This window comes from Mustela nivalis, assembly GCF_964662115.1.
Source record: "Mustela nivalis genome assembly, chromosome: 3".
Lineage (NCBI taxonomy): Eukaryota > Metazoa > Chordata > Mammalia > Carnivora > Mustelidae > Mustela > Mustela nivalis.
In genome coordinates, this window is record NC_139022.1 from 39073596 (window position 1) to 39098427 (window position 24832).

Genomic DNA, 24832 nt, shown 5'->3' on the forward strand with positions numbered 1-24832 from the left:
AAGCTCGCCACTGAGCAGGGATCCCAAAGTGGGACTCTATCCCAGGACCCTGGGATCATGATCTGAGCTGAAGGCAGATGCTTGACTGACTGAGCCACGCAGGCGTCCCGGTCATTTAATGAGGAATCTTAAACTAACAATATTCTGGAGAAAAATAGAGGAAAAGTTAAATATCCCTGTACCTTTGCTTGATTTAAAGATTTGTGTAAATCTGTGTATGCAAATATAAAAGTAATAGCTTGTATTATTTATTAAAACATTTATGTTACTCTTTCTTAACAGAGGCTTTTAATACAAATGTTTATATTCTTGATCTTCAGAATAGTAACCTTGTAATACTGAGGTTCTCAGACACATGATCTTTAATTTTCTGTTGTAAGCTACATCATCACCTAAAGCCTGAATATTAAGATCCCTTTTAAGAAGAATCTAAGATCAAAAACTTAAGTGTTAGAGCTACAAGGAGTTGCAGGCTGCACTTAATCCCATTTTACAAAGAAAGAAATGAGATCACAGAGGTTGATTGATTTGTTTAGTATCTTCCTTCTCAAGTTAGTTAGGACACAGGTTGTCTAGCTCCTAGGGTACTTCTAAAATATTATTTCTGAATGCTGATGAAAGTAAAATCCTCTCACTAAGACTGAGGTCGTGGATGACATCAATAAACATAAGGGAAGAGTGAAAGGAGCCTGGTGTGAAAAAAATGAGTTTGCCTTATTTTAATGCAGATTTAAAAAAAATCACTTTATTGCACATACACATTTTGTAACCATTTTTTCCCCTTGAGTCATTTTTACAAAACTTTTCAAGTTAAATTTTTTCTTTTTGCTAGGGCGAGGAGCTCCAGAGTACTCTGGTCTTTGAGGAGATAGGTCGCCGCCTTAAGGATATCGGGCATGAGGTGGCGAAGAAGGTCAATGCCGTATTCGAGTGGCATATCACTAAAGGTGGACACACGGCAGCCAAGTGGAGTAAGTCCTGTCCCTGACTTTACACTGTTCTGAGGTTGCTCTTAGGAAACAGAGAGAGGGTATCCTTCTTATCAGAAAGCCTGTCTCTTTGAAGGTGGGTCAACCCTGCCTTCATGTGAAATACCAGGTTTCAGGGTACTCAGAAGACGGTGCATTTCAGGGATGTAAAAGAATCCATTAAAATGAGAATACCTCTTTTAAAGATTTTATTGTAATACCTGAAATTTGTACTTAGAAACGTTCATGGTAGATAGCTCTGTGCATCTTTAATTTTTAAACGTCCCTTTCACAGAAAGCAAATTCATCAGGTCAGACGACATAGTTTTAAGTCATTGTACTTTGATGCTCTCAAAATTGTTTTCTTTATCCCAAAATATTAATAATTTTCATTATCACCTTGATTACCAGATTGCTATTTAAGACTGCCTTTTCAAGTGCCTTGGAAATTCACGTGTTTTACTCCCCACTACAACTAATGATCACTATAAATGCTCACTTAGAGCAGAAAATTAAAATACATCTTTCAATCGACTGAAACTTTTTGAAATAGTCTTCTGTTTGTTACATATTCCTAGAAAAACATTTTGAGGTTTTGTTAAACTGATTCTCGATCAATGTTAACCACCTTCTTTCTAATTGACAATTGTGGTTTCTGTTAAGCACTGTGTGTTGATGACCTGAAATTGGATAGTTAAAAGTATGAAGAAGAAAATAATGATCTAATTCCACTACCCACTACTCACATCCTGATGTTTGTTTTTCTGGAGACACTATGCTTCTAGGAAGTTAACTCAAAAAATGGTGGGGGTGGTAAGGCAGAAACATTAATAGGAATTTAATCCCCCAATCTCAAAGCGTCTAATTTTTTTTCTCAGGAATTTCATAGACTAGCGCTGTGTGCAAGTGTTATCATGTGCCTTTCTTTCTTCTTCTTTTTTTTAAACTATCTTTCTGTCTTTCCACGATGGAAGTCAACTTTTTCCCTAGGGATGAACGTAGAAGTTGAGGGACAAATATAAAGCACAGGCTTTTTGAAGCTATTGGTTGAGGAGAGGAATGACATCTCTAAGAGTGAGAAGGTGCTGGAACTGTGTGTCTATCACAGGTGGCGACCAGAGAGCCCTGTAGGGATTGACACAGCGTTCGTGTGATTCCCTCATGGCAAAGAGAGTGATCTCCAGTTTAGTGTTGGTAGCTAACTCAGATTTTCCCCCTTATCTCGGTGACACTTTCCTTGGAGGCAGAGTTAGAAAATGTGTTTCCCTTTACAAGTGACCTTCAGTTAACTTAGAAGGGTTTTTCTTCACATTTCCACTGGAGAAATGGGAACATCAATATCCTGTTAATAACTACTTATTATTAACCTGTCTGGTGGCTTTGGCTTGGCTTACATCTCTTCTGTACCACCTTGGTTATTGAAGCTCATGGTCATGTGGGATCTGAAAGCTTTCTCTGAAAGGGTTCACTGTTCCCTTTGGTCATCTGCCTGTCAGTTACTTGGTTCTCACTGGTGTTATAACTGTTTTCAGTTTGGGCTGTTGTTTTCTCCCAGGCTTTGTGTCACTGATGGCAGCAGTAGCAGCTGTCCAGGCTTCTGGGCTTATGGCATCTTAGAGAACAACTCCGTGTTGGCATCTTTTCATCTTGTTGCTTAATGACATGAAATTGATGATTGAGTGCTTTGATTTAGGGAATAGATAGCATTTTTTTTTTCATGAACAGTTTTAGAAATATTTTGTTCAACACTTCAGTACCAAATATTTTGTATTTTATGGATTTATTTGTTTATTTGAGAGAGATAGAAAGCACACGTGTGCAAGCCGGGGAAGGGGGAAGAGAGAGAAATCCTCAAGCAGATTCCTGCCAGGTGAGGAGCCAGAGGTGGGGCTTGATCCCAGAACCCTGAGATCATGACCTGAGCTGAAATCAAGAGTCGGGTACTCAACCGACTAAGCCACCCAGGAGCCCCTAAATATTTTGTATTTTAAATTGCTCTTAGTTGTCTCAGCTTGATTCATGTCTTGCTGGGCCAGAACTGGTTGCAGAGACTAGGCTGAAGCTCCTCAGCTCACTTTGGCTGGGCCTGGGTGTCCCTGAAGTTGCACAGGTGACTGTGCGAATCTCAGAATCAAGGACTTTTGGCTTAGTGGCCTAGGAGATGCGTTTTAACCACAGATCTTGGACTGTGCCCGTTTTGCCTTCTGTCCCCCACCGTGCCATCCACACACCACCACCGCCAAATCTATGGAGCAGCATGTGGTTTGAGGGCGGGGAGAGTAAGGAGAGTCTTTTTTTTTTTTCCTTTTTAATTAATTAATTTATTTTAGAATGGCAGGGAGGGGCAGAGGGTGACAGAGAGTCCCAAGCAGACTCCCTGCTGAGCATGGAGCCCCACATGGGGCTAGGTCCAATGATCCTGAGATCATGACCTGAGCAAAAGCCAAGAGTTCTGCGCTTAACCGACTGCACCATCTAGGTGCCCCAAGGAGTGTCTTTTACAACCAAATTAGTGTTGGTCTAGGGAGAATTAGGTGAGTTGTGGTGTCCATGCTGGGTCAGGGTTAGTTTGGGCTGTGGAGGAGGAGTCCTAATTTGGGCCCCCTGAGGCCTGTTGTGCCTGGTTACGCAGGAGCAGGAGGGTGAAGGCCAGTGTGGCCTCTGCCTCATTGGGCAGAGATGACTGGAGACAGGCTGGAGAGCCTGTCCTTTCCTTTCTTGCAGGCTACGAGCACATAGCAGAGAGGTGCAGGCCCTGGGTCTGCCTAAGAAGAAGCCAGAAGCAGGGTCTTGGTGAGAACTTAGGGGGAGGGAGCCATATCTTGGAATGGTCACTGCACCTCCTTATTCTACCTCTGGAGACAATGTTTTGTTTACCAAGTATAAAACATTATGGTCCACACATAGTGCTTCTTTACATAGATAGAAATTAAGATAGAAGCATATTTTCCTTATTTCATTATTAAAATTATATTATTATATGATGTATAATATATAATTACTAAATAATAATATATAAAATAATAATATTATAACATGTAACAATATAATAATATCAAGGACAAATGATCTTGTTATGTCTTTTTTTTTATTACTCTAAGATGTAATTGAAAGCCTTGCTGTGTTTGAACACCTTTTTCAAAGATGCTATGTCTTCAGTATTTTACCCTTTTGAATAAAGGTTATCCTGGGCGCCTGGGTGTCTCAGCTGGTTAACCATCTGCTTTCTGCTCGGGTCATGATCTCAGGGTCCTGGGATCCAGTCCGGTGTTGGGCTGCTTGCTCAGCTTCTCCCTCTGCCTCTCCCCCTGCTTGTGCTCTCTCTCTGTCGAATTAATAGATAAAATCTTAAAAAAAAAGAAAAAGAATAAAGGTTATCCTTTGGCTTTTTACTTTACTAGGGATTTTTTGATTAGGTTGCAAAGGTGCAGATGGACATCAGCTAGAGAAATAAATCCCCGAATTTCCTTTGAACAGTTTGTTGCTTGTTACGGTTATCTTACTGTGTTATGATCATTTATAATAATATGTCTCCTCCTATTTGACCTTGGGTTTCAGCCTGAGAAAGAGCTACAGGTTAATTTTTTTTTAAAAGATTTTATTTATGTATTTGACAGAGAGAGATCACAAGTAGGCAGAGAGGCAGGCAGAGAGAGAGGCGGAAGCAGGCTCCCTGCTGAGCAGAGAGCCCGATGTGGGACTCGATCCCAGGACCCTGAGCCGAAGGCAGCGGCTTAACCCACTGAGCCACCCAGGTGCCCTGCAGATTAATTTTTTTTATTGCTATCTTCTAGTATAGTCTACAACACAGTAACCTCTTTGCATGTATTTTGTATAAGTGCTAAAAGCCATGTAGAATGTGTAGCCTTAGATGGAAAGCTTTTTTTTTTTAGAAAAAGGGCTGAAATTAGTGCCTTTCCCTCTCTTAAAACAATAATGTGTTGTGTAGATATTGTCTATTTAATATGAGTGAAACATTCAGGAACAGTGTGATACCACTAAAACCTTTTATAAGTATACAGTGTAGCTTGTAAATATTTATTACTATTAATTTCTAAAGCCAGCGAAAAGTTGTTCTGATAAACTGTCTGGATCCCATTCTGTTCTGAGCAGCAGTTAAAATTCAAAGGAAATGAAGGATGACAAGAAAGCATAAAGAAGGTAAAGAATCAGAGGCTTTATGTAGCCCGCTCCTTAAAATTTAAATACACCTGCTTCCTTCAGCAGCTCCAGAAACCAAAAAGTCTAAACATGGAAAGGTGGTTTTTGTTTCTATTTTTTTTTTTCCCCAACTCACTGATAGCAAAGCCTGGCTGGAACTTCAGTGGTGTAAACAACTGTCTTATCTCTCACCCAGGGAAGGAATTGAGTACAGAAATCCTGTATTTGTTTATAGAGTGTTGCATCATCGGAGCTTTTCCATACTATGTAAAACACGTTTTATACACCATATTTCCTTCCTGAAATCTGAAAAATTCTGAATTCTAAAACACATCTGGCCTGAAGGAATCCAAATAAGGAATCCGAACCTATTCATATGTATAAATAATTCTGAACAGAATAGATAAGAGACATGGAAAAGGTGCTGCCGGCTTTCACAGAATGGGAGGATTGGATCATTCAAGTAATAATTGAGCGTTTATGTTTACGATGTGCTAAGTTCTCTGTTAGGTTGCAGATTACAGATATGAAAAGATAGGCTTTTTCTTTTTTTTTGTCTGTGGGAATAACTCTTAGAGGCAGGTGTGCAGGGAAGTTTGAATATAGAAGTTGAAGAAACAAGGTTTGTTGCATTGCAGATGAAATGGAAGGAAGAGCCTTTGGGGCTGGAGTTGTTGACTCCATTGCCAGATGTGTGAAACATGGGCGAGGAGACCATTCAGGGAGCAGGGGATAAGCCCGGTGCTCGTGCTTACCCGTAGCCAACTGAGATCTGGACTAGGCGGTAGGAATAGGTAGGAACGGTGGGCCTGGAATGTGGGAGAGACGTCAGCCAGTACAGACTTGGAAACCATGCTCAAGGAAATGGTGGTTGGAACTCAGAGTGTTAGCTTTGCTGCTGTGCTCTGTGGTCTGCAGGAAGAAAATGGAGGGAAATCCCTAGTGATCCTGCACAAGTATCTGCTCTCAGCTTATGGCTCCAGCATTTGCATTTGTCTCTAAATAAAGTGAGCATCTTAGAATGTGGCCCGCGGATCGTAAATATGCAATTTCTTTTAACTTTAGTCCAAGTAAGAATCTGTTTGTTGTTCGATTGTATCCAAGGGCTGTAAAGTAGCTTTAAGAACACTAGCTTTTGATGGAGACAGATTGATTTTTGTGTAGTAATGACACAGTGCTGCTGAGTAAAAATATGTTCCATTTTCCTTAAGATGATAGGTTTAAGCTGGTTGGTATTGAACGATTTGGCGGTTTTTCCCCCTCACGGAAACTGAGTTTCTTTTCATGTATTTGTAGTCTTTTCCATTATAGGAACACAGTTGGAATTGGCGTTTATATAGCAAGGTGTAGACATATAATGCAGTATTGCTTTCTGTAGCTAGTTGAGTAATGAGGTTATTTGGGTTTACAAAATACATACTGACATTAATGGTGTAGAGCCAAGTCTACATGTTCGGACCAGACCCAGGCATCCATTATGCATTATGTGACAATATTGGATGAAGATGTTCTTTAAATGTTAGAGGTCATTTGTTTTGAATCTTGGAGATTGGCTGGAATGTGGGAGATTCAGCAACTGGTGTTCTTTTAGGAGCAGAATACATTCATCCTGGAGGACTTGTTGGTCATTAGAACCTATTCTTAGCTCCTGGGTTAGTACTTATGGCTCTTCTAGCCATCAAACCAATTCACCTTTTAGGGTGTCTCAACTGTGATAGAAACCAAATCTTAAGGATGCTGGTTCCACGTTTTGCATTGGGATTCAAAAGAATTTCATGTGTTTGCAGAAAAGACTTGAAAGGTGACCTTTGGAAAGAAATACGGTGTCCAGTCAGGAATGGGGACATGTGTGTTGAAGTGACATCTGCTTTGGCTCCATTCCCTTAGCAGCAGTGGTGACTGCTTCCCCTGTCACAGCTTACCCCTTGACTGCATAAAACCATTATCAATATCAGGAAAGTAACATTGATACAGTATTATTTAATCAACAGACCTTATTATTTTACCAGTTGTCCCATTAATGTCCTTTATAGTCAAAGAATACTAATAGTAATAATAATAAAAATAATAATAGAAATGGAGAAAGAAAAAGAAAGAACTACCTGGGATCCAGTTTGGGATCAGATAATACATTTCATTATTAGGTCTTGTTAGCTTGTTAATCTGGATGAGTTCCTCAGTCTGCCTTTTTATGGGGGTGGGGGGGATTTGTGAAGAGTAGAGCTCAAATATTTTATAGAATGCTGCACAGTTTGTATTTATTAGATATTTCCTCATGATTATTAGATTGAGCTTGAGTTTTTGTCAGAAATGGCACCAAAGTGTCATGTCCTTCATGGTGTGATTTAAAAGAAATATCTGTATTTGACTTAAGTTTTCCTTTTGTTGTTGTTAACTGTTTTTTCTTTCTTAAGAGAAGTGCTGCTGCTTTGTGCTTTCCTAATCATCCATTAACAAATAGTTTCTAAGTACTCTCTATTCAAGGAAGTATAGGGGATACAAACACAAAACATTCTTGTTCCATCAAAGAATTTGTCATCTTAAATGAAGGAGGCATCAATAAAAGTAACTGCTTTCTGCTGTGGTATCCCTTTGTGATTTCTAAGGTACATACATCCCAAGAGTATCCAAGATCCCTAAATTTCCAGATGCCCTGTTCTCATCTGACATCTCTCCTTCATTAAGTGTTGTAAAGTATGACTGAAATTTTAATGGACTCTTTAAGAGCCTGAATGATTATATAAATACAGAGCTACTGTCATTCATAAAGCTTTTAAAATCATTTCTACCAGTAGGAGAAAATACATGCTCTCTGTTTCTTCATTTCAGTAAGATCAGCCATGACCTTCCCATTGGCTGTAAAGTCAAGGTAGTGGTGGGTGTTGAGGCTCCCATACGTGCCATGTTGTAGACCATGACCTGAGCTACTGTGGAATTGGCAGTTCCACTCCTCTATCCCGATTGCCTGTGTCCTTGCTAAGAACCTTCCCTTTCCTAGCCCCGTTTCTGTCATCAGCCCTCGTTACCAGCTTTCCACAGAAGACTTTTACTCCTCTGCAAGAGTCAGGGCTGGAAAGCTGCACGTGGAAGCAGGGGGAGCAAGAGGGCGGGTGGACGGCGACGAGCCCCCATCCGTCCGCTCAGAGAGTCACTCGCACACATGAGCGTTAAGATGTGTGCGGTCTCCCTTCATGCCTGAGCAGGTCTTGTGGACTTCAGACTTACTGTGAAGAATTAAAATCTTGAAGGTTGTCTGTTGAACACCAGAGGTTTGCTTTTTAGAGTTTACAGGCTTTTCTTCCTTCCCTTTCCTTCTCCAGCCTTCCTGACTCCCTCCCTCCCTTTTTCTCTCTTCCTTTTCAACTCTACAAGCATTATGTGAAAAGATGTGTCTACCAGGTAAGTGCCAATAAGAACAGAGCCTTTGCTCTGGGCGCCTGACTCAGTACCTGGCGTACGGTCGGACTCCCCGGGTAGAAACTCACAGTGAAGTGAGTGAATGAAGCGTACCCAGCAAAAAGTTCCCCCTCTCCTTCCCCATGTAACCATTACCACCAGGTTACTACTGTTTTACCTTAGTTGGCAAAATCCTCTTCTCTCAGAGAGTTGGTGTGATTTAGTTTTCTCTCTGGAGCAAGTCTCAGTTAAGCAGCATGTAGTTAAGCAGTGAGGGGTTTCCTTACAAATGTGCCGCTTCTCTGTGGCCCTCACCTGGGAGTTCTCTCCACACTCTCAGGGGCAGCGATGCGATGGTAGCTTCTTTGCTATAGCAAGAGAGAGCGCCTTCTGGAGACTGACAACAGAGGACTGGATGACTGGTGTCTGTCACATGGGAGACAGAACTTTCTAACATGTAGCTTGGGCATCCAGCTCTCTAAGAGAGAGCCTTGAATGTGATTGTCCATCGCTTTCCCAGTTACTCAGCCTGTTTCTGGGACACTGAACACTTCTGTCAGAAACAATTAAGGGAAAAGAAACTAATTTTAATGCTTATTTGCAACAATGAGGGCAATAAATATTTTATAAATTGTAAGTGCAACAAACTGTTAAAACATTCTTACGAATCTGTTTTGAGTGTCTTGCTATCCATGACAGAACGTTTGATGAAGGCACGTATTTGAGAGGTGACTAGAGTGTGTGTGTTCCCTTCCTTCAACCCAGCCAATATGCACCTGTTTTAAAATTCAGCTTTCTGCGGTGCCTGGGTGGTCAGCTCAGTCAGTTGAGTGTCTGACTCTAGATTTCGGCTAAGTCATGATCTCAGGGTGGTGAGATTGAACCTTGTGGAGCATCGAGTTTTCTCTCTTCCTCACCCCCTTTCCTCAGCCCCTCCCCCTGCTCGCATGCTTTCTCTCAAAATAAGTTAATTAAATAAAACGAAATTGAGCTTTCTTCTTTTGTTAACTAGAGTGTCTGTATTTGAATCTAAAGGCCTTAGTCACTTAACTTCCTTATGTTATTCTATGTTAATTAACATTTAAAATGTCTGTTGTATAAACTTCTTCACTGAGATGAAACTATTGGTCTATTTTTTTTTTAAAGATTTATTTATTTATTTATTTGACAGACAGAGATCACAAATAGACAGAGAGGCAGTCAGAGAGAGGAGGAAGCAGGCTCCCTGCTGAGCAGAGAGCCTGATGTGGGACTCGATCCCAGGACCCTGAGATCATGACCTGAGCCGAAGGCAGCGGCTTAACCCACTGAGCCACCCAGGTACCCCACTATTGGTCTATTTTTAAGGGGTTTTATTTTTAAGTAATTTCTGCACCCAACATGGGGCTTGAATTCACGACCCTGAGATCAAGAGTCAAATGCTCTTCCAACTGAGCCAGCCAGGTGCCCTTGATTTGACTGTTTTGAACAACTTATTTATAAAAAGCCATCTTGAAAAATAAAGGATTTTCTAAATTTTTCTAAATGACATATAATGTATAATGTAGAAAGCACCACATGAACTTGGAAACTGTAAAAATGTTCACATTTTGGTTGGTTTATTTTACTCTCATGTTGTGCAGAAAAAAATAGACATTGCTCTCTTCCTACTTTTGACAGCTATTGACCTCAAAGGTGGGTCTGGAAAAGTGTACCAAGGCCCGGCCAAAGGCTCAGCTGATGCAACCTTCACCCTTTCAGATGAAGATTTCATGGAAGTGGTCCTGGGCAAGCTGGATCCCCAGAAGGTAATGTCCCAACATGCCCGGTCGTCATCATTGCATCCTGTTGGACTATTGCAGTTTTTAACTGGCTCCCAGATGCTGACCTAGAAGACAAGTTCCTTGTTGCTGTGAAGGAGACTCAGAGAGTCTCAATATCGGGGTTGACAGATGATATGTATTAGCAGAGTTCCATATAACCCCCTTTAAAACTGAGTTTCTTCTTCAGCATGGAGTAGTACCATATAAAACTCACACCTACACCTTTAAATATATTCTATCATTAGTTCAAAGGTGAAAAACCGTATTATTAGTAGATATTTCATAAAATTTGAAATTCATTCCTGATGTAGAAGATTAAGAACTTGTCTTAACAATCATCACTGAAAACTGAAAATAGAAGGATAGACCAGTAAGAGCCAGTGTCCTACTTAAGTGCAGACACATAGAGGCTTTTCTGTGAAAAATAATGACAAGGACAGGAGCACCCTCTCTGACCATTTTTAGTGAATATTGTTCTGAAGTGTTTGGCCAGTCCACAAACACACAAAATTAAAGAAACTGTTGTAATAATTAGAATGTTACTTTGATCAAACTCTCATTTAAGCTAGAAATCCTGAGAGAATCAACTACCGATTCTTAGAACGAAGGACTTTGAGCCAGTGCTCCATAATTACTAAAAAATTGCTTTCACACAGCAGCGAACCTAACTAGAAGGTATCACTGAAAAAGAAGTTGTTTATAATCCCAACCCAAACTATGGAATACCAGTGACTTCCCTAACAAGGAAAGCTTGTTTGAAGACAGCTGTGCAACGTTTATAGGGAATAGAGCCACTGAATATATGAGAAAGTATAGTTTTCCTGGAGAAAAGGACTAATTTAAAGAGAACTGTCAAGTAATAGAGTAGCATCTTTGACATCAGGTAGTTCTGAGTTTGGATCTAAGTTCTGTCACTTCCTCTCTCAATCTCGATTTTCTCATTGGTAAAGTTAATACAATAATTGTAATGATCCCAAAGGCCAGTTATAATTTAGTCTGATAATATATATGAAGAGCTCAGTACAGTGCTGGGCGACTCGTGGCCTTAGTTGATTCCTTCTCAGAAATGCATTCAGCACCAAGATGGTGGAGAAGTAGCAGGCTGAGACTACTTCAGCTAGCAGGAGATCAGCTAGATAGCTTATCTAAAGATTGCAAATACCTAAAAATCCAATGGTAGATCAAAGAGAAGAAGAACAGCAATTCTAGAAACAGAAAATAAATCACTTTCTGAAAGGTAGGACTGGCAGAGAAGTGAATCCAAAGCGACGGGAAGATAGACCGCGGTGGGGAGGGGCCGGCTCCCGGCAAGCGGCAGAGTAACGGGGCACAAAATCAGGACTTTTAAAAGTCTGTTTCACTGAGGGTCATCGCTCCAGAGGCTAAACTGGGGTGAAGCCCACGCGGGGTCAGCGTGGCCTCAGGTACTGCAGGGTCACAGAAGGATCGGGGGAGTCTGAGTGTCGCAGAGCTTGCAGGTATTAGAACGGGGAAGCCGGCTACAGAGACAGAGCCAAAGAGTGAGCTCTCAGCTCGGGGTTACCTTGAACTGGTCGCAGGCTCGGTGAGCTTGGACGGCCAGAGGCCAGGGAGACACAAGTAATTGGGCGCTATTCTCTGAGGGTGCACTGAGGAGTGGGGCCCTGAGCATCTGGCTCCTCCGGGCCGGAGATTGGGAGGCTGCCCTTTACATTCCCGTCTCCGGAACTCTACGGAAAGCGCTCAGGGAACAAAAACTCCCAAAAGCAAACCCGAGCAGATTACTTAGCCCAGCCCCTGGTAAGGGCGGTGCAGTTCCGTGTGGGGCAAAGACACTTGAGAATCACTACAACAGGCCCCTCCCCCAGAAGATCAACAAGATATCCAGTCAGGACCAAGTTCACCTACCAAGGAGTGCAGGTTCAATACCAAGGAGAGCAGTGGAAATCCAGAGGAGGAGCAAGCAAAGCATGAACTCATGGCTTTCTCCCCATGATTTTTTAGTCTTGCAGTTAATTTAGGTATTTTTTTTCCTCAATTGTTTTTTCTCCTTCTGCTAAATTTTTTTTAACTTTTACCCTTTTATTTTTTAACGTTTTTAAACTAGTTTATCTTATATATATTTCTTTTTATATTTTTTCTTTATTCGTTTTCTTTTGTTACTTGTTTCTTTTTCTTTTTCTTTTCCTGAACCTCTTTTTATCCCCTTTCTCCCGCCCACGATTTGGGTTCTCTTCTGATTTGGTTAAAGCGTATTTTCCTGGGGTCTTTGCCACCCTTTTAGTATTTTAATTGCCCCTTCATATACTCTTATTTGGACAAAAGGACAAGGAAGAAAAATTCACCACAAAAAAAAAGAACAAGAGGCAGTACCGAAGGCTAGGGACCTAATCAATACAGACATGGGTAATATGTCAGAACCAGAGTTCAGAATGACGATTCTCAAGGTTCTAGCCAGGTTCGAAAAACGCATGGAAGATATTAGAGAAACCCGCTCAGGAGCTATAAAAGCCCTTTCTGGAGAAATAAAAGAACTAAAATCTAACCAAGTTAAAATCAAAAAAGCTATTAATGAGGTGCAATAAAAAATGGAGGCTCTCACTGCTAGGATAAATGAGGCAGGAGAAAGAATTAGCGATGTAGAAGACCAAATGACAGAGACTAAAGAAGCTGAGCAAAAGAGGGACAAACAGCTACTGGACCACGAGGGGAGAATTCGAGAGATAAGTGACACCATAAGATGAAACAACATTAGAATAATTGGGATTCCAGTGAAGAAGAAAGAGAGAGGGGAGCAGAAGGAATATTGGAGAGAATTTCCCCAATATGGCAAAGGGAACAAACATTAAAATCCAGGAGGTACAGAGAACCCCCCTCAAAATCAACAAGAATAGGTCCACACCCCATCACCTAATAATAAAATTTACAAGTCTTAGTGACAAAGAGAAAATCCTGAAAGCAGCCTGGGACAAGAAGTCTGTAACATACAATGGTAAAAATATTAGATTAGCAGCAGACTTACTTATCCACAGAGACCTGGCAGGCCAAAAAGAGCTGGCATGATATATTCAGAGCACTAAATGAGAAAAACATGCAGCCAAGAATACTATATCCAGCTAGGCTATCATTGAAAATAGAAGGAGAGATAAAAAGCTTCCAGGACAAACAAAAACTGGAAGAATTTGTAAACACCAAACCAGCTCTACAGGAAATATTGAAAGGGGTCCTCTAAGCAAAGAGAGAGCCTAAAAGTAGTAGGTTAGAAAGGAACAGAGACAATATACAGTAACAGTCACCTTACAGGCAATACAGTGGCACTAAATTCCTATCTCTCAATAGTTACCCTGAATGTTAATGGGCTATAATGCCCCAATCAAAAGACACAGGGTATCAGAATGGATTAAAAAAAACTAAGCCCATCTATATGTTGCCTACAAGAAACTCATTTTACACCCGAAGACACCCCCAGATTTAAAGTGAGGGAAACAATTTATCATGCTAATGGACATCAGAAGAAAGCAGGGGTGGCAATCCTTATATCAGATCAATTAGATGTTAAGCCAAAGACTATAATAAGAGATGAGGAAGGACATTATACCATACTCAGGATCTGTCCCAACAAGAAGATCTAACAATTTTAAATATCTATGCCCCTAATGTGGGAGCAGTCAACTATATAAATCAATTAATAGCAAAATCAAAGAAACACATCAACAATAATACAATAATAGTAGGGGACTTGAACACTTCCCTCACAGAAATGGACAGATCATCCAAGCAAAAGATCAACAAGGAAATAAAGGCCTTAAATGACACACTGGACCAGATGGACATCACAGATATATTCAGAACATTTCATCCCAAAGCAACAGAATACAAATTCTTCTCTAGTGCACATGGACCTTTCTCCAGAATAGATCATATCCTGGGTCCTAAATCAGGTCTCAACTGGTATCAAAGATTGGGATCATTCCCTGCGTATTTTCAGACCACAATGCTCTGAAGCTAGAGTTCAATCACAAGAGGAAATGTGGAAAGAACCCAAATACATGGGGACTAAACAGCATCCTTTTAAAGAATGAACGAGTCAACCGGGAAATTGAAGAAGAATTGAAAAAAATCATGGAAACAAATGATAATGAAAACAGAACGGTTCAAAATCTGTGGGACACAACAAAGGCAGTCCTGAGAGGAAATATATAGCAGTACAAGATGGTCTCAAGAAACAAGAAAGGTATCAGGTACACAACCTAACCCTACACCTAAAGGAGCTGGAGAAAGAGCAAGAAAGAAAGCCTAAACCCAGTAGGAGAAGAGAAATCATAAAGATCAGAGCAGAAATCAATGAAATAGAAAGTAAAAAAAAAAAAAAAAAAAAAAACAATAGAGCAAATCAACGAAACTAGGAGCTGTTTCTTTGAAAGAATTAATAAGATCGATAAACCCCTGGCCAGACTTATCAAAAAGAAAAGAGAATGGACCCAAATAAATAAAATCATGAATGAAAGAGGAGAGATCACAACTAACACCAAAGAAACACTAACAATTATAAGAACATACTATGAGCAACTCTATGCCAACAAAATTGACAATCTGGAAGAAATGGATGCATTCCTAGAGACACAGAAACTACCACAACTGAACCAGGAAGAAATAGAAAACTTGAACAGACCTATAACCAGTAAGGAGATTGAAACAGTCATCAGAAATCTCCAAACAAACAAAAGCCCAGAGGCAGACGGCTTCCCAGGGGAATTCTACCACACATTTAAAGAAGAACTAATTACTATTCTCCTGAAACTGTTCCAAAAAATAGAAATGGAAGGAAAACTTCCAAACTCATTTTATGAGGCCAGCATCACCTTGATCCCAAAACCAGACAAGGATCCCATCAAAAAAGAGAACTACAGACCAATATCCTTGATGAACACAGATGCGAAAATTCTCACCAAAATACTAGCCAATAGGATTTAGCAGTACATCAAAAGGATTATTCACCAAGACCAAGTGGGATTTATTCCAGAGCTGCAAGGTTGGTTCAACATCTGCAAATCAATCCATGTGATACAACACATCAATAAAAGAAAGAACAAGAACCATATGATACTCTCAATAGATGCTGAAAAAGCATCCCTTCCTGATCAAAACTCTGCAAAGTGTAGGGATAGAGGGCACATACCTCAATATCATCAAAGCCATCTATGAAAAACCCACCGCAAATACCATTCTCAATGGAGAAAAACTGAAAGCTTTCCCGCTAAGGTTAGGAACACGGCAGGGATGTCCACTGCTATTCAACATAGTACTAGAAGTCCTAGCCTCAGCAATCAGACAACAAAAGGAAATTAAAGGCATCCAAATCAGCAAAGAAGAAGTCAAACTATCACTCTTCGCAGATGATATGATACTATATGTGGAAAACCCAAAAGACTCTACTCCAAAACTGCTAGAATTTGCACAGGAATTCAGTAGTGTCAGGATATATAATTAATGCACAGTTACTTGTGATCTCTCTCTGTCAAATAAATAAATAAAATCTTAAAAAAAATTAATGCACAGAAATCAGTTGCATTTCTCTACACCAACAACAGGACAGAGGAAACTAAAATTAAGGAGTCAATCCCATTTACAGTTTTACCCAAAACTATAAGATACCTAGGAATAAACCTAACCAAAGAGACTAAGAATCTATACTCAGAAAACTATAAAGTACTCATGAAAGAAATTGAGGAAGACACAAAGAAACGGAAAAATGTTCCATGCCCCTGGATTGGAAGAATAAATATTTTGAAAATGTCTATTCTAGCTAAAGCAATCTACACATTTAATGCAATTCCTATCAAAATACCATCCATTTTTTTTTTTCAAAGAAATGGAACAAATAATCCTAAAATTTATATGGAACCAGAAAAGACCTTGAATAGCCAAAGGAATACTGAAAAAGAAAGCCAAAGTTGGTGGCATTACAGTTCTCGACTTCAAGCTCTATTACAAAGCTGTCATCATCAAGACAGCATGGTATTGGCACAAAAACAGACACATAGATCAATGGAACAGAATAGAGAGCCCAGAACTAGACCCTCAACTCTATGGTCAACTAATCTTCGACAAAGCAGGGCAGAATGTCCAATGGAAAAAAGACATCTCTTCAACAAACGGTTTTGGGAAAATTGGACAGCCACATGCAGAAAAATGAAGTTGGACCATTCATTTCCTTACACCACACACGAAAATAGACTCAAAATGGATGAAGGACCTCAATGTGAGAAAGGAATCCATCAAAATCCTTGAGGAGAACACAGGCAGCAACCTCTTCAACCTCAGCCTCAGCAGCATCTTCCTAGGAACATCACCAAAGGCAAGGGAAGCAAGGGCAAAAATGAACTATTGGGATTTCATCAAGATCAAAAGCTTTTGCACAGCAAAGGAAACAGTTAACCAAAAGACAACTGACAGAATGGGAGAAGATATTTGCAAATGACATATCAGATAAAAGACGAGTGTCCAAAATCCATAACGAACTTAGCAAACTCAACCCCCAAAGAACAAATAATCCAATCAAGAAGTGGGCAGAAGACATGAACAGACATATCTGCAAAGAAGACATTCAGTTGGCCAACAGACACATGAAAAAGTGCTCCACATCACTTGGCATCAGGGAAATACAAATCAAAACCACAATGAGATAGCACCTCACCCAAGTCAGAATGGCTAAAATTAAAAAGTCAGGAAATGACGGATGCTGGCGAGGATGTGGAGAAAGGGGAACCCTCCTACACTGTTGGTGGGAATGCAAGCTGGTGCAACCACTCTGGAAAACAGCATGGAGGTTCCTCAAAATGTTGAAACTAGAACTACCCTATGACCCAGCAATTGCACTACTGGGTGTTTACCCTCCATATACAAACGTAGTGATCCGATGGGGCACGTGCACCTGAATGTTTATAGCAGCAATGTCCACAAGAGCCAAACTATGGAAAGAACTTAGATGTCCATCAACAGAATGGATCAAGAAGATGTGGTATATATACACAATGGAATACTATGCAGCCATCAAAAGAAATGAAATCTTGCCATTTGCGACGACGTGGATGAACTAGAGGGTATCATGCTTAGTGAAATAAGTCAATTGGAGAAAGACAACTATCATATGATCTCCCTGATATTAGGAAGTGGTGATGCAACATGGGGGCTTAAGTGGGTAGTAGAAGAATAAATGAAACAAGGTGGGATTGGGAGGGAAACAAACCATAAGTGACTCTTAATCTCACAAAACAAGGTGAGGGTTGCTGGGTGGAGGGGGATTGGGAGAGGGGTGTGGGGTTATGGACATTGGGGAGGGTATGTGCTATGGGGAGTGCTATGAAGTGTGTAAACCTGGCGATTCACAGACCTGTACCCCTGGGGATAAAAATATATGTTTATAAAAAATAAAAAATTAAAGAAATATCTAAAAGGATAGAAAGGAAAAAAAAAAAGAAATTAAAAAACAAACAAAGAAAAACAAACAAACAAAAAAGAAATGCATTAAATGCATTAAATGCACTTAATCTGATTCGGGTGCTTGGCATGGCAGAGCAAGACGGTGCCTCTACTGTCTGAGCTTAGTTCTAGAGAGGAGTGGGAAGGAAATCTGACTGCAAGCATGAAGAAGAATTGGGCAAAGCAATGGGTTAGAACACTGCTTGGCACCCTTGATCCATGAAGGGTCGCGTAGTAAACATTCTCCGCTGTGTGGCCCCATGGTCTGTGTTGCAAGTGCGCAGTCTGGCCATTGTAGAGTCAAAGCAGCCACAGATAATAGGGAGGCAGAGGAGTGGGGCTGTGTCCTTGTACAGGTGTGTTCACAGAAACAGGCAGCAGACCAGTTTGGCCTGTGGGCAGCGGCTTGCCAGCCCCTGGGTCAGAGTGTGATGGACTAGAGGAAGGGTTTCAGATGGGCTCGTCCTCAGAGGCCTGAGATTACGCTGACTCCCGTGAGGGATGAGCCACGAGGCCAAGGAGACCACATGTGGAGGCAGGAGGATCCGGGTTTACTGCCATTGGAACAGCGAGGAGGCCGCGTGAACAGCGGGGGCCGAGCTGGACGTGATAGAGATTCTTGCCGGTGTTTCTAGCTTCAGCCAATACCACTTGCCTCCCCTCTTAGAATGCTACTTTCATTCTTGTTGCTTGCAGTTTCTTGTCAGCTTTTACTCCTTTGTTGTCAGTGCCTTTGCCTTCTCTGGAATTTGTCCCCTAGCTTTTTCCATAACTGGCTTTAGTTCATCCCACATAGTTCCTTTTTGTTACAGTCTCTGAGAGTATCTTGTTTTCTCTTTCATAGCATTGATAGCTGGTCTTAATTACTTGTTTACATTTTATTTTTTGACTCCCCTACTATAATGTTAGCTTCATGAGAACAGAGGGCAATAGCTATTTCCTGCCTAGGATATCACCTAGTATATATACTGTGGACACTCAGTAATACTGGAGTAGATTAAAGCAAGTGTGAAAAAGAACTAATAAAGGGAACGATGAATCACAGTCTAGTGGTACTGATAACCTTTGCAAAATTCTGGAAAGCACTAAATACAAAAAAGGGGGCAAAAGATATGAACCAGTATTAGTAAAAAAGTAGAAATGACTCACTTGCCTTAGAAAAACTACTAATTTTTCCCAGTATCCACAAAATGCAAATTAAAGGATGTCATCTTGCCTCACATTTGCAAAGATTATGTTAAAGTTTGTGTAAGAGCATTCACGTGTAGTTTGGGGGACTATACATTTGGAAAAGTCTTTCTGGAAAGCACTGTGGAAGAGGTTCCGACTTTCTTCCTTCATGGCAACTTACGGTCTCCATATTTTTCGCCTGGTACTCCTAGGCCAAAAGAAATACCCAGCGGTCCAGTTGGTTAAGTAATTGGGTCCAAACAAAAGTTGTGTGTGACCGCTGTCATCATACTTGCCTCGAGCATTCCTTCCAGTGCCTGTGAATTTGCTGCAGAGCCACGGTGTGGTTTGGAAGCTGGTGATAGGGAAGCATGGTTAGGAAGCTTACTTAAGAAATGTCATTATTTGGAGGCACCAGGGTGGCTCAGTGGGGTAAGCCTCTGCCTTCAGTTGAGGTCATGATCCCAGGGTCCTGGGATCGAGCCCTGCTTCAGGCTCCCTGCTCAGCGAGGAGCCTGCTTCTTCCTCTCCCTCTGCCTGCCGTTCCCCCTGCTTGTGCTTTCTCTCTCTGTCAAATAAGTAAGTAAAATCTTTAAGGGGAAAAAAAGGTCATGATTCAGCAGTTTCTTGTTAGGCATCTGCCCTGAGGAAATAGGTGTACAGATCTATGTACATAGCCTTGGCACTCTGTGACAACCATCGCATGCTGGTTTTGGTGGACTTAGTTCAAAGACCTTATCCAAGGTCGCACGTCCCTCTGGGAGCTGGAAGCGAGCAGGCAGGTGTCCATACTGGCCCCCTGCAGGGTTGTGAGCGTAGTGTCCATAATTGCGCGGCGAAAGCGGTCTTAGTTTTGAAATTGCAGTCTCCCGTTCAAACACGGAACACTTGATCCCGACTGAATGAGTTCTCGTTGATTTTTGCCGGGCTCAGAAGTTTAAAAGGGCTTTTGCTTCTCCCCCAATTGATGAGGATTTGCTTCTAAGATTAAGTTGCCGCTGGTGGCTAATCGGGAGGCAGTGTCGAGTGTGCGCAGCCTGGCCCCCCCTTCCTGCTGGTCGGGGAAGCTCTGGGGCCTGAAGATGGCGCTGCTGTCGCTGGCAGTAAATAGATGTTCAGTGTGCCCACTGTGGGCTCATGGCTGTGCTTCCCAAGTGACACCGTGTTTGTCGGGCTGCTTTGCAGTGGTAAGTAGTAGTTGTGGCTAAAAATCTGTGGGGTTTTTTTCCACTTTTTCACTTCATGTTCCATATACCGTTTTCTCAGCTATGTAAACTGTGATTTTTTTTTCTTTTGGGTTGGTGTGGGTTGTCTTCCCTCTGTCGAGAGGGAAGTTGACACCGAGGGGGATCTTCAGCATTTTGCCTGAGTCTGCGTCGGGTGGGGTCGAGGGGTGCACCTAGAGCCCATGGTGTCAGGCCATGCTAGGCCTGGTGTAGTGACAAGCGCAAGTTTATTGTGCTCCTGCTGCCTGGGGCAGGCCAAGCTCAGCGCTTGCTGCACTAATGCCCTCAGCGCAGTGGCAGGCCTGCCTTATTTAAGTCCTCTCTTCAGGCCTCTTGGAGATGAGGAGGCTGGAGCTGCTGGAGGTGAAGGGGTTTGCACCCTGCTCCCCTCGCTTGGAAGCAGCAGAGCCTGGCTCTTCACCCAGCCCCTTGGAGGCGCCAGCACAGGGTCGATGCCTGACTTTGTGACGCGACCTTCTGTCAGTACTTGGCTCTCTGTCTCATGGTGTCATAAATATTTTTAGCATTAGGAACACAGCAAAGACTTTTATTCATAGAGTCTCAAAATCACATTTAAGAACATACACTGGCCTCCAAGGGTGGGTTGAAGCAGAAACTCACAAGTCTGTCAATTCAGATTATTCTGTGATTTTCCAAAAGATGCTTCCCCCCCCTTACATATCTAGAATATGGGTGCTCCCCATAATCATTAAAGTGTTGCTGCTGGATAAAAGTTGCCTTTGTTTTCCAGAGTTGTTATCTCAGTGTGACCAATGATCTTTTTTAAAAAAGAGGAAATGTAAAGTGGTTAAGTCTGGCGCTCTTTTTTTCCTCTCTCCTTTCCAGGCATTCTTTAGTGGCAGACTGAAGGCCAGAGGGAACATCATGCTGAGCCAGAAGCTTCAAACGATTCTTAAAGACTACGCCAAGCTCTGAAGGACACACCGCAGTGTGAACAAGACTAGAAAAACTACATACTCTCTTCGCCCAGATACGCAAATCTGATTAAGCAAAAGTGATCAAAACTAAGATACAGGGAAAGCTGCTTACCATTTTCAGGTTTTAGATAAGTTTGGAGATTTTAATTTTTTACTAATTTTTCACATTATTGTTCTTTTTACAAGAAATGTAAGCCAGCACATAATATCTTTCTGTTCTCAGAGCTCTATCTTCATAATAAAAAAACTTTCACCCAGGTCTTTAGAATCATAATAGCATTTATAAGTGGAAAGGAAAATTAGATGAGGAAAGGCCACTTTGAAGTCTTTTATACTTTGTTTTGTTATTTTCTGATCTCTAACTTACTGATACCCCAGTTTTAACATGAATTATCACACATATTCACTTGTTTTTCATACTCCAACAGTGTCTTGCTTCAAGGCAGGAGAAGGGTCTTTATGTTCCCAAATAGTTTTCTTTCTACTCCACTCTGTTTTGCTGGAAATCCTTTATTTTCACACAATGCCTGTAAATACCAAACAGGGTTTTCTTGCTTAATCGGTCATTGGCAGTCATAAAGCTGTGACTGACAGGTCCTGTCATGCTAATGTTCTCCCCACACATAGCAGGTGATGTGTGCTGATGGAAATCCCCTTTCGACGGGTTGGCTGCAGAGGTGACCAGCAGGTGGGGTGCTGAAGTCGAGGAAGGCCTGAATGCCGCTCATAGAGCACAGCTGAAGGGGACGTGTGGGGGTGGGGGGCTGTTCCAGGCTCAGTTCCCTGGAAGACAGACTTCGAGATGGAGATCTGCGGGTAGGAGCTGTATTTGGAGGTGTTCTTGAGACTGACGCCTGGAGCGGGGGTGGGGGTGGGGGTGGGGGTGGGGGTGGTGGTAAACAAAGGAAGCCCAGGGAGACATTTGGCTGTGGTGGGTGCACTTACCACAAGGCCTCAGCTGGTCGGTCCTTTGGGGATGGCCCTTCAGGATTGGCCCGAGCGAACTTGTCACTGGTGACTGGGCTGAGCCGTTGATGATTTCCTGAGCTGCTGGGTGGACTGTCTTCGGTCTGAAGAAGGCTTCTGGGAGCGTGGCCTGGCATTTCACTTCAGGGAGCAAGACGGGGGGAACTACAGCTCAGGGGTCAAAGGAAACGCTCTCAGAATTGTGGAAATGGAATACTTCCGCAGCGGTGGAGCACAGGAGCGCCTTAATAGGTTACAGTCGACCTAATGGATGAGCTGGGAATGTAGAAGGTGTAGAAGAAAAGGTACATACTCGGCAGCCATGCCCTAGCTTCATGATCTCTGAATGCTGTTATAAAATTAACTGTAATGTAAAGTGATTTATCGTTCTACCAGTTGAATTTGTTTATAAAGTAGCAGTCTTTTAACACTGGTCGTTTAAAATAGAAGTTGTTCCTATTGAGCTTGGAAGAGCTTTGTGTCCTTCCAAATAGAAATCGCATATTAAAATTAAATGCCCCCCACTAATGAAAGTGTTGACTATGCTTAAAAGATTCTAAGAAAGATGTTCTAATCATCTTACTAACCCATCTCCGTCAGTCTTAAAGGTCAGAGAGCTACTGGTATCCAGACTTAGCAGCTTCTTAATCCTCGTGCTCCTTAATCTTTTCCATAATTTCAATACTGTCGATTGTACCGTCCTCTTTTGTTCTTTTCTTCCCTTTTATCCTCCACTGAGAAAGGTGTTAACTTCTTAGTGAACCTGTGGATTAATCTCCCTGTCTTCTGCTTGTCCCCTTTATAATTTCCTCTGTCTCCCTAACTTTTCAGGATTATCAGTCGAAGTTTCAGCCCTCCTCCCTTTTTGCTAGGTATTTTCTTCCCGATTGGTTTCATCCACTGTCCTGTCTTCAGCCATCGCCCGAGTGCTGGTTGCTCGGAGTCTGTATTTTAGCCTCGCTCCCTCCAAAATTCCCCAGTCCCACCCACAGCTCCAAATTGTTACTGGACTGTTGTCCCCTGGTTACTGCGCACGCGTGCACTGGGTTCTCACAAAAGCCCCATTGAAGGCCTCATCTAGTCGGTCTAGTTGTGCCTGAGTCAGAAGCCAACCCTTGAATCATCGTCGCTCTAGAAACGCTGGATATGCTGACTGGCCTGTGTATATCAGGGCCCAAAAGTGTAGCTAAGCATAGTGTGTTGGGGCTTCCTCCCCTAGTTTTGGTGATTTGCTGGGAGGACTCACGAGACTCAGGATACAGTGATATTCGTGGCTGCAATTTATCCTATCAAAATGATACCAAGCAAAATCAGAAAAAGGAGACAGTCGCATGGAACAAGTTCCAGAGGAAATCAGTCCAAGCTCTCAAAACTTCTTTTTCCAGAGAGTCACACAGGACATGCCTAATTCCCCCAGTGTCACACAAAACACATGTAAAGCCGGCCAAGACTCAGCGTCCAAGGTTTTAACTGAGAGGCTGGTTACATAGGCCAGGCTTTTCTTGTCAGAGCACACACCAGACTCATGAAGGAAAGCAAGTCTTTAGCTTAAACCCTACTGGTGCCGTTTGGGAACGGAGCTGCTCTCCTCAGGGACAGAATGGGGGGGGGTCCTCCCCAAATCTGAGTTCCCAGATGCCAGCCAGGGGTCAACCTTACAAGCAAACCTTTCTAAGGATAGGAATCTCAGGGATGTCCTGTTAGCATCCAGATGACCTGGCCCGAGAGCTAATCAGGTGTGATATCCAAAGACATCGAGAACACAGGGGACCCAAATCACAATGGTCCACCGTGAAGGCTCCTTAGATCTCCTCTCCCCCAACTTGCTTTTTTAACCTTATCACCTGGTAAACTCTTCTCTATCCTGAAGCCTCCCACATGGGTGCGTGCGTGAAGCTGTTCCCGGACACAGCGAGAACAGTCTCCCAACTTCTCATAGAACCTGGCTTAGTTATTTTAAAGCAAACAACCTGAGAAAGCAGATCTTTACCTTGGACAGAAATAGATTTGAGGGATAATGTATTTAGTAATAGCACCCCAACAAGAAGTCTACCCTTTCAGGCAACACATAGAGCAGCAAAATTAAATAGTAACCCAGCTCCTGGGTTACTATTTAATTCTGACGTTGAGAGACGTCAAAACCTGAAAGTTACAGAGTGATTTTCTGAAGAGCGGAACATTTTAGGTCAGTGTGGACTAAGCTATTTTAAGATGGAAGAGAAAAAAAGAAAAAATGCAAAAAGCCGTTTTCATAACCGACAAATGGGCACAGGAGTAAAAGTGGAATTAGATTTACATTACACATATAGGCAGAATGTTGGCTTGAAGTTGCCTGGTAAGTGACATTGAGGTATCAGGGTTCACAGAGCTTAAAAAATGAAAAGATACCTAAGGGGTAAAATGTTGAGGCACGAAAGTTCAAAATTTACCCACAGAATAGCTGCGTATCGCCTGGTCCAGAACCTGTCCTTTGTGGAGCTTGGCTACTTAACTCATTTGATAGCTGGTGAGAATAACAAAATACACAAGTAGAAAGAGCTGGGGGGAGGGCAGCATTGGCGGGGGAGAAGTTTTTGGAGGTAACAGGGAAGAGGATGTAAAATTGAAGCAGAAAAACAGACTAAAAAGTACCATGTCACCTGAGTGTCGTTTGAAGGAAGGTTGAGCCCCTTTGTTTTCCTTACTGTCTTGACGTTACAGGTCAATCAGTCAAGGGTAATGATGTGTGAAATAGGGGCTTAGTA

General features: G+C 42.0%; 1 protein-coding gene across 2 annotated transcripts in view; it reads left to right on the forward strand.

Moving 5' to 3' along the window:
• HSD17B4 (hydroxysteroid 17-beta dehydrogenase 4) overlaps positions 1 to 21379 on the forward strand; it is a 98111-nt gene extending 76732 nt beyond the window's left edge. For both annotated transcript variants that reach the window (XM_082724147.1, XM_082724148.1), the window contains exons 22-24: positions 833 to 971; positions 10185 to 10312; positions 21031 to 21379. In XM_082724147.1, the coding sequence (XP_082580273.1) occupies positions 833 to 971; positions 10185 to 10312; positions 21031 to 21120 (357 nt within the window). In that variant the 3' untranslated portion in view covers positions 21121 to 21379. The remainder of the gene's footprint in view (positions 1 to 832; positions 972 to 10184; positions 10313 to 21030) is intronic.
• Positions 21380 to 24832: the final 3453 nt, after the last annotated feature.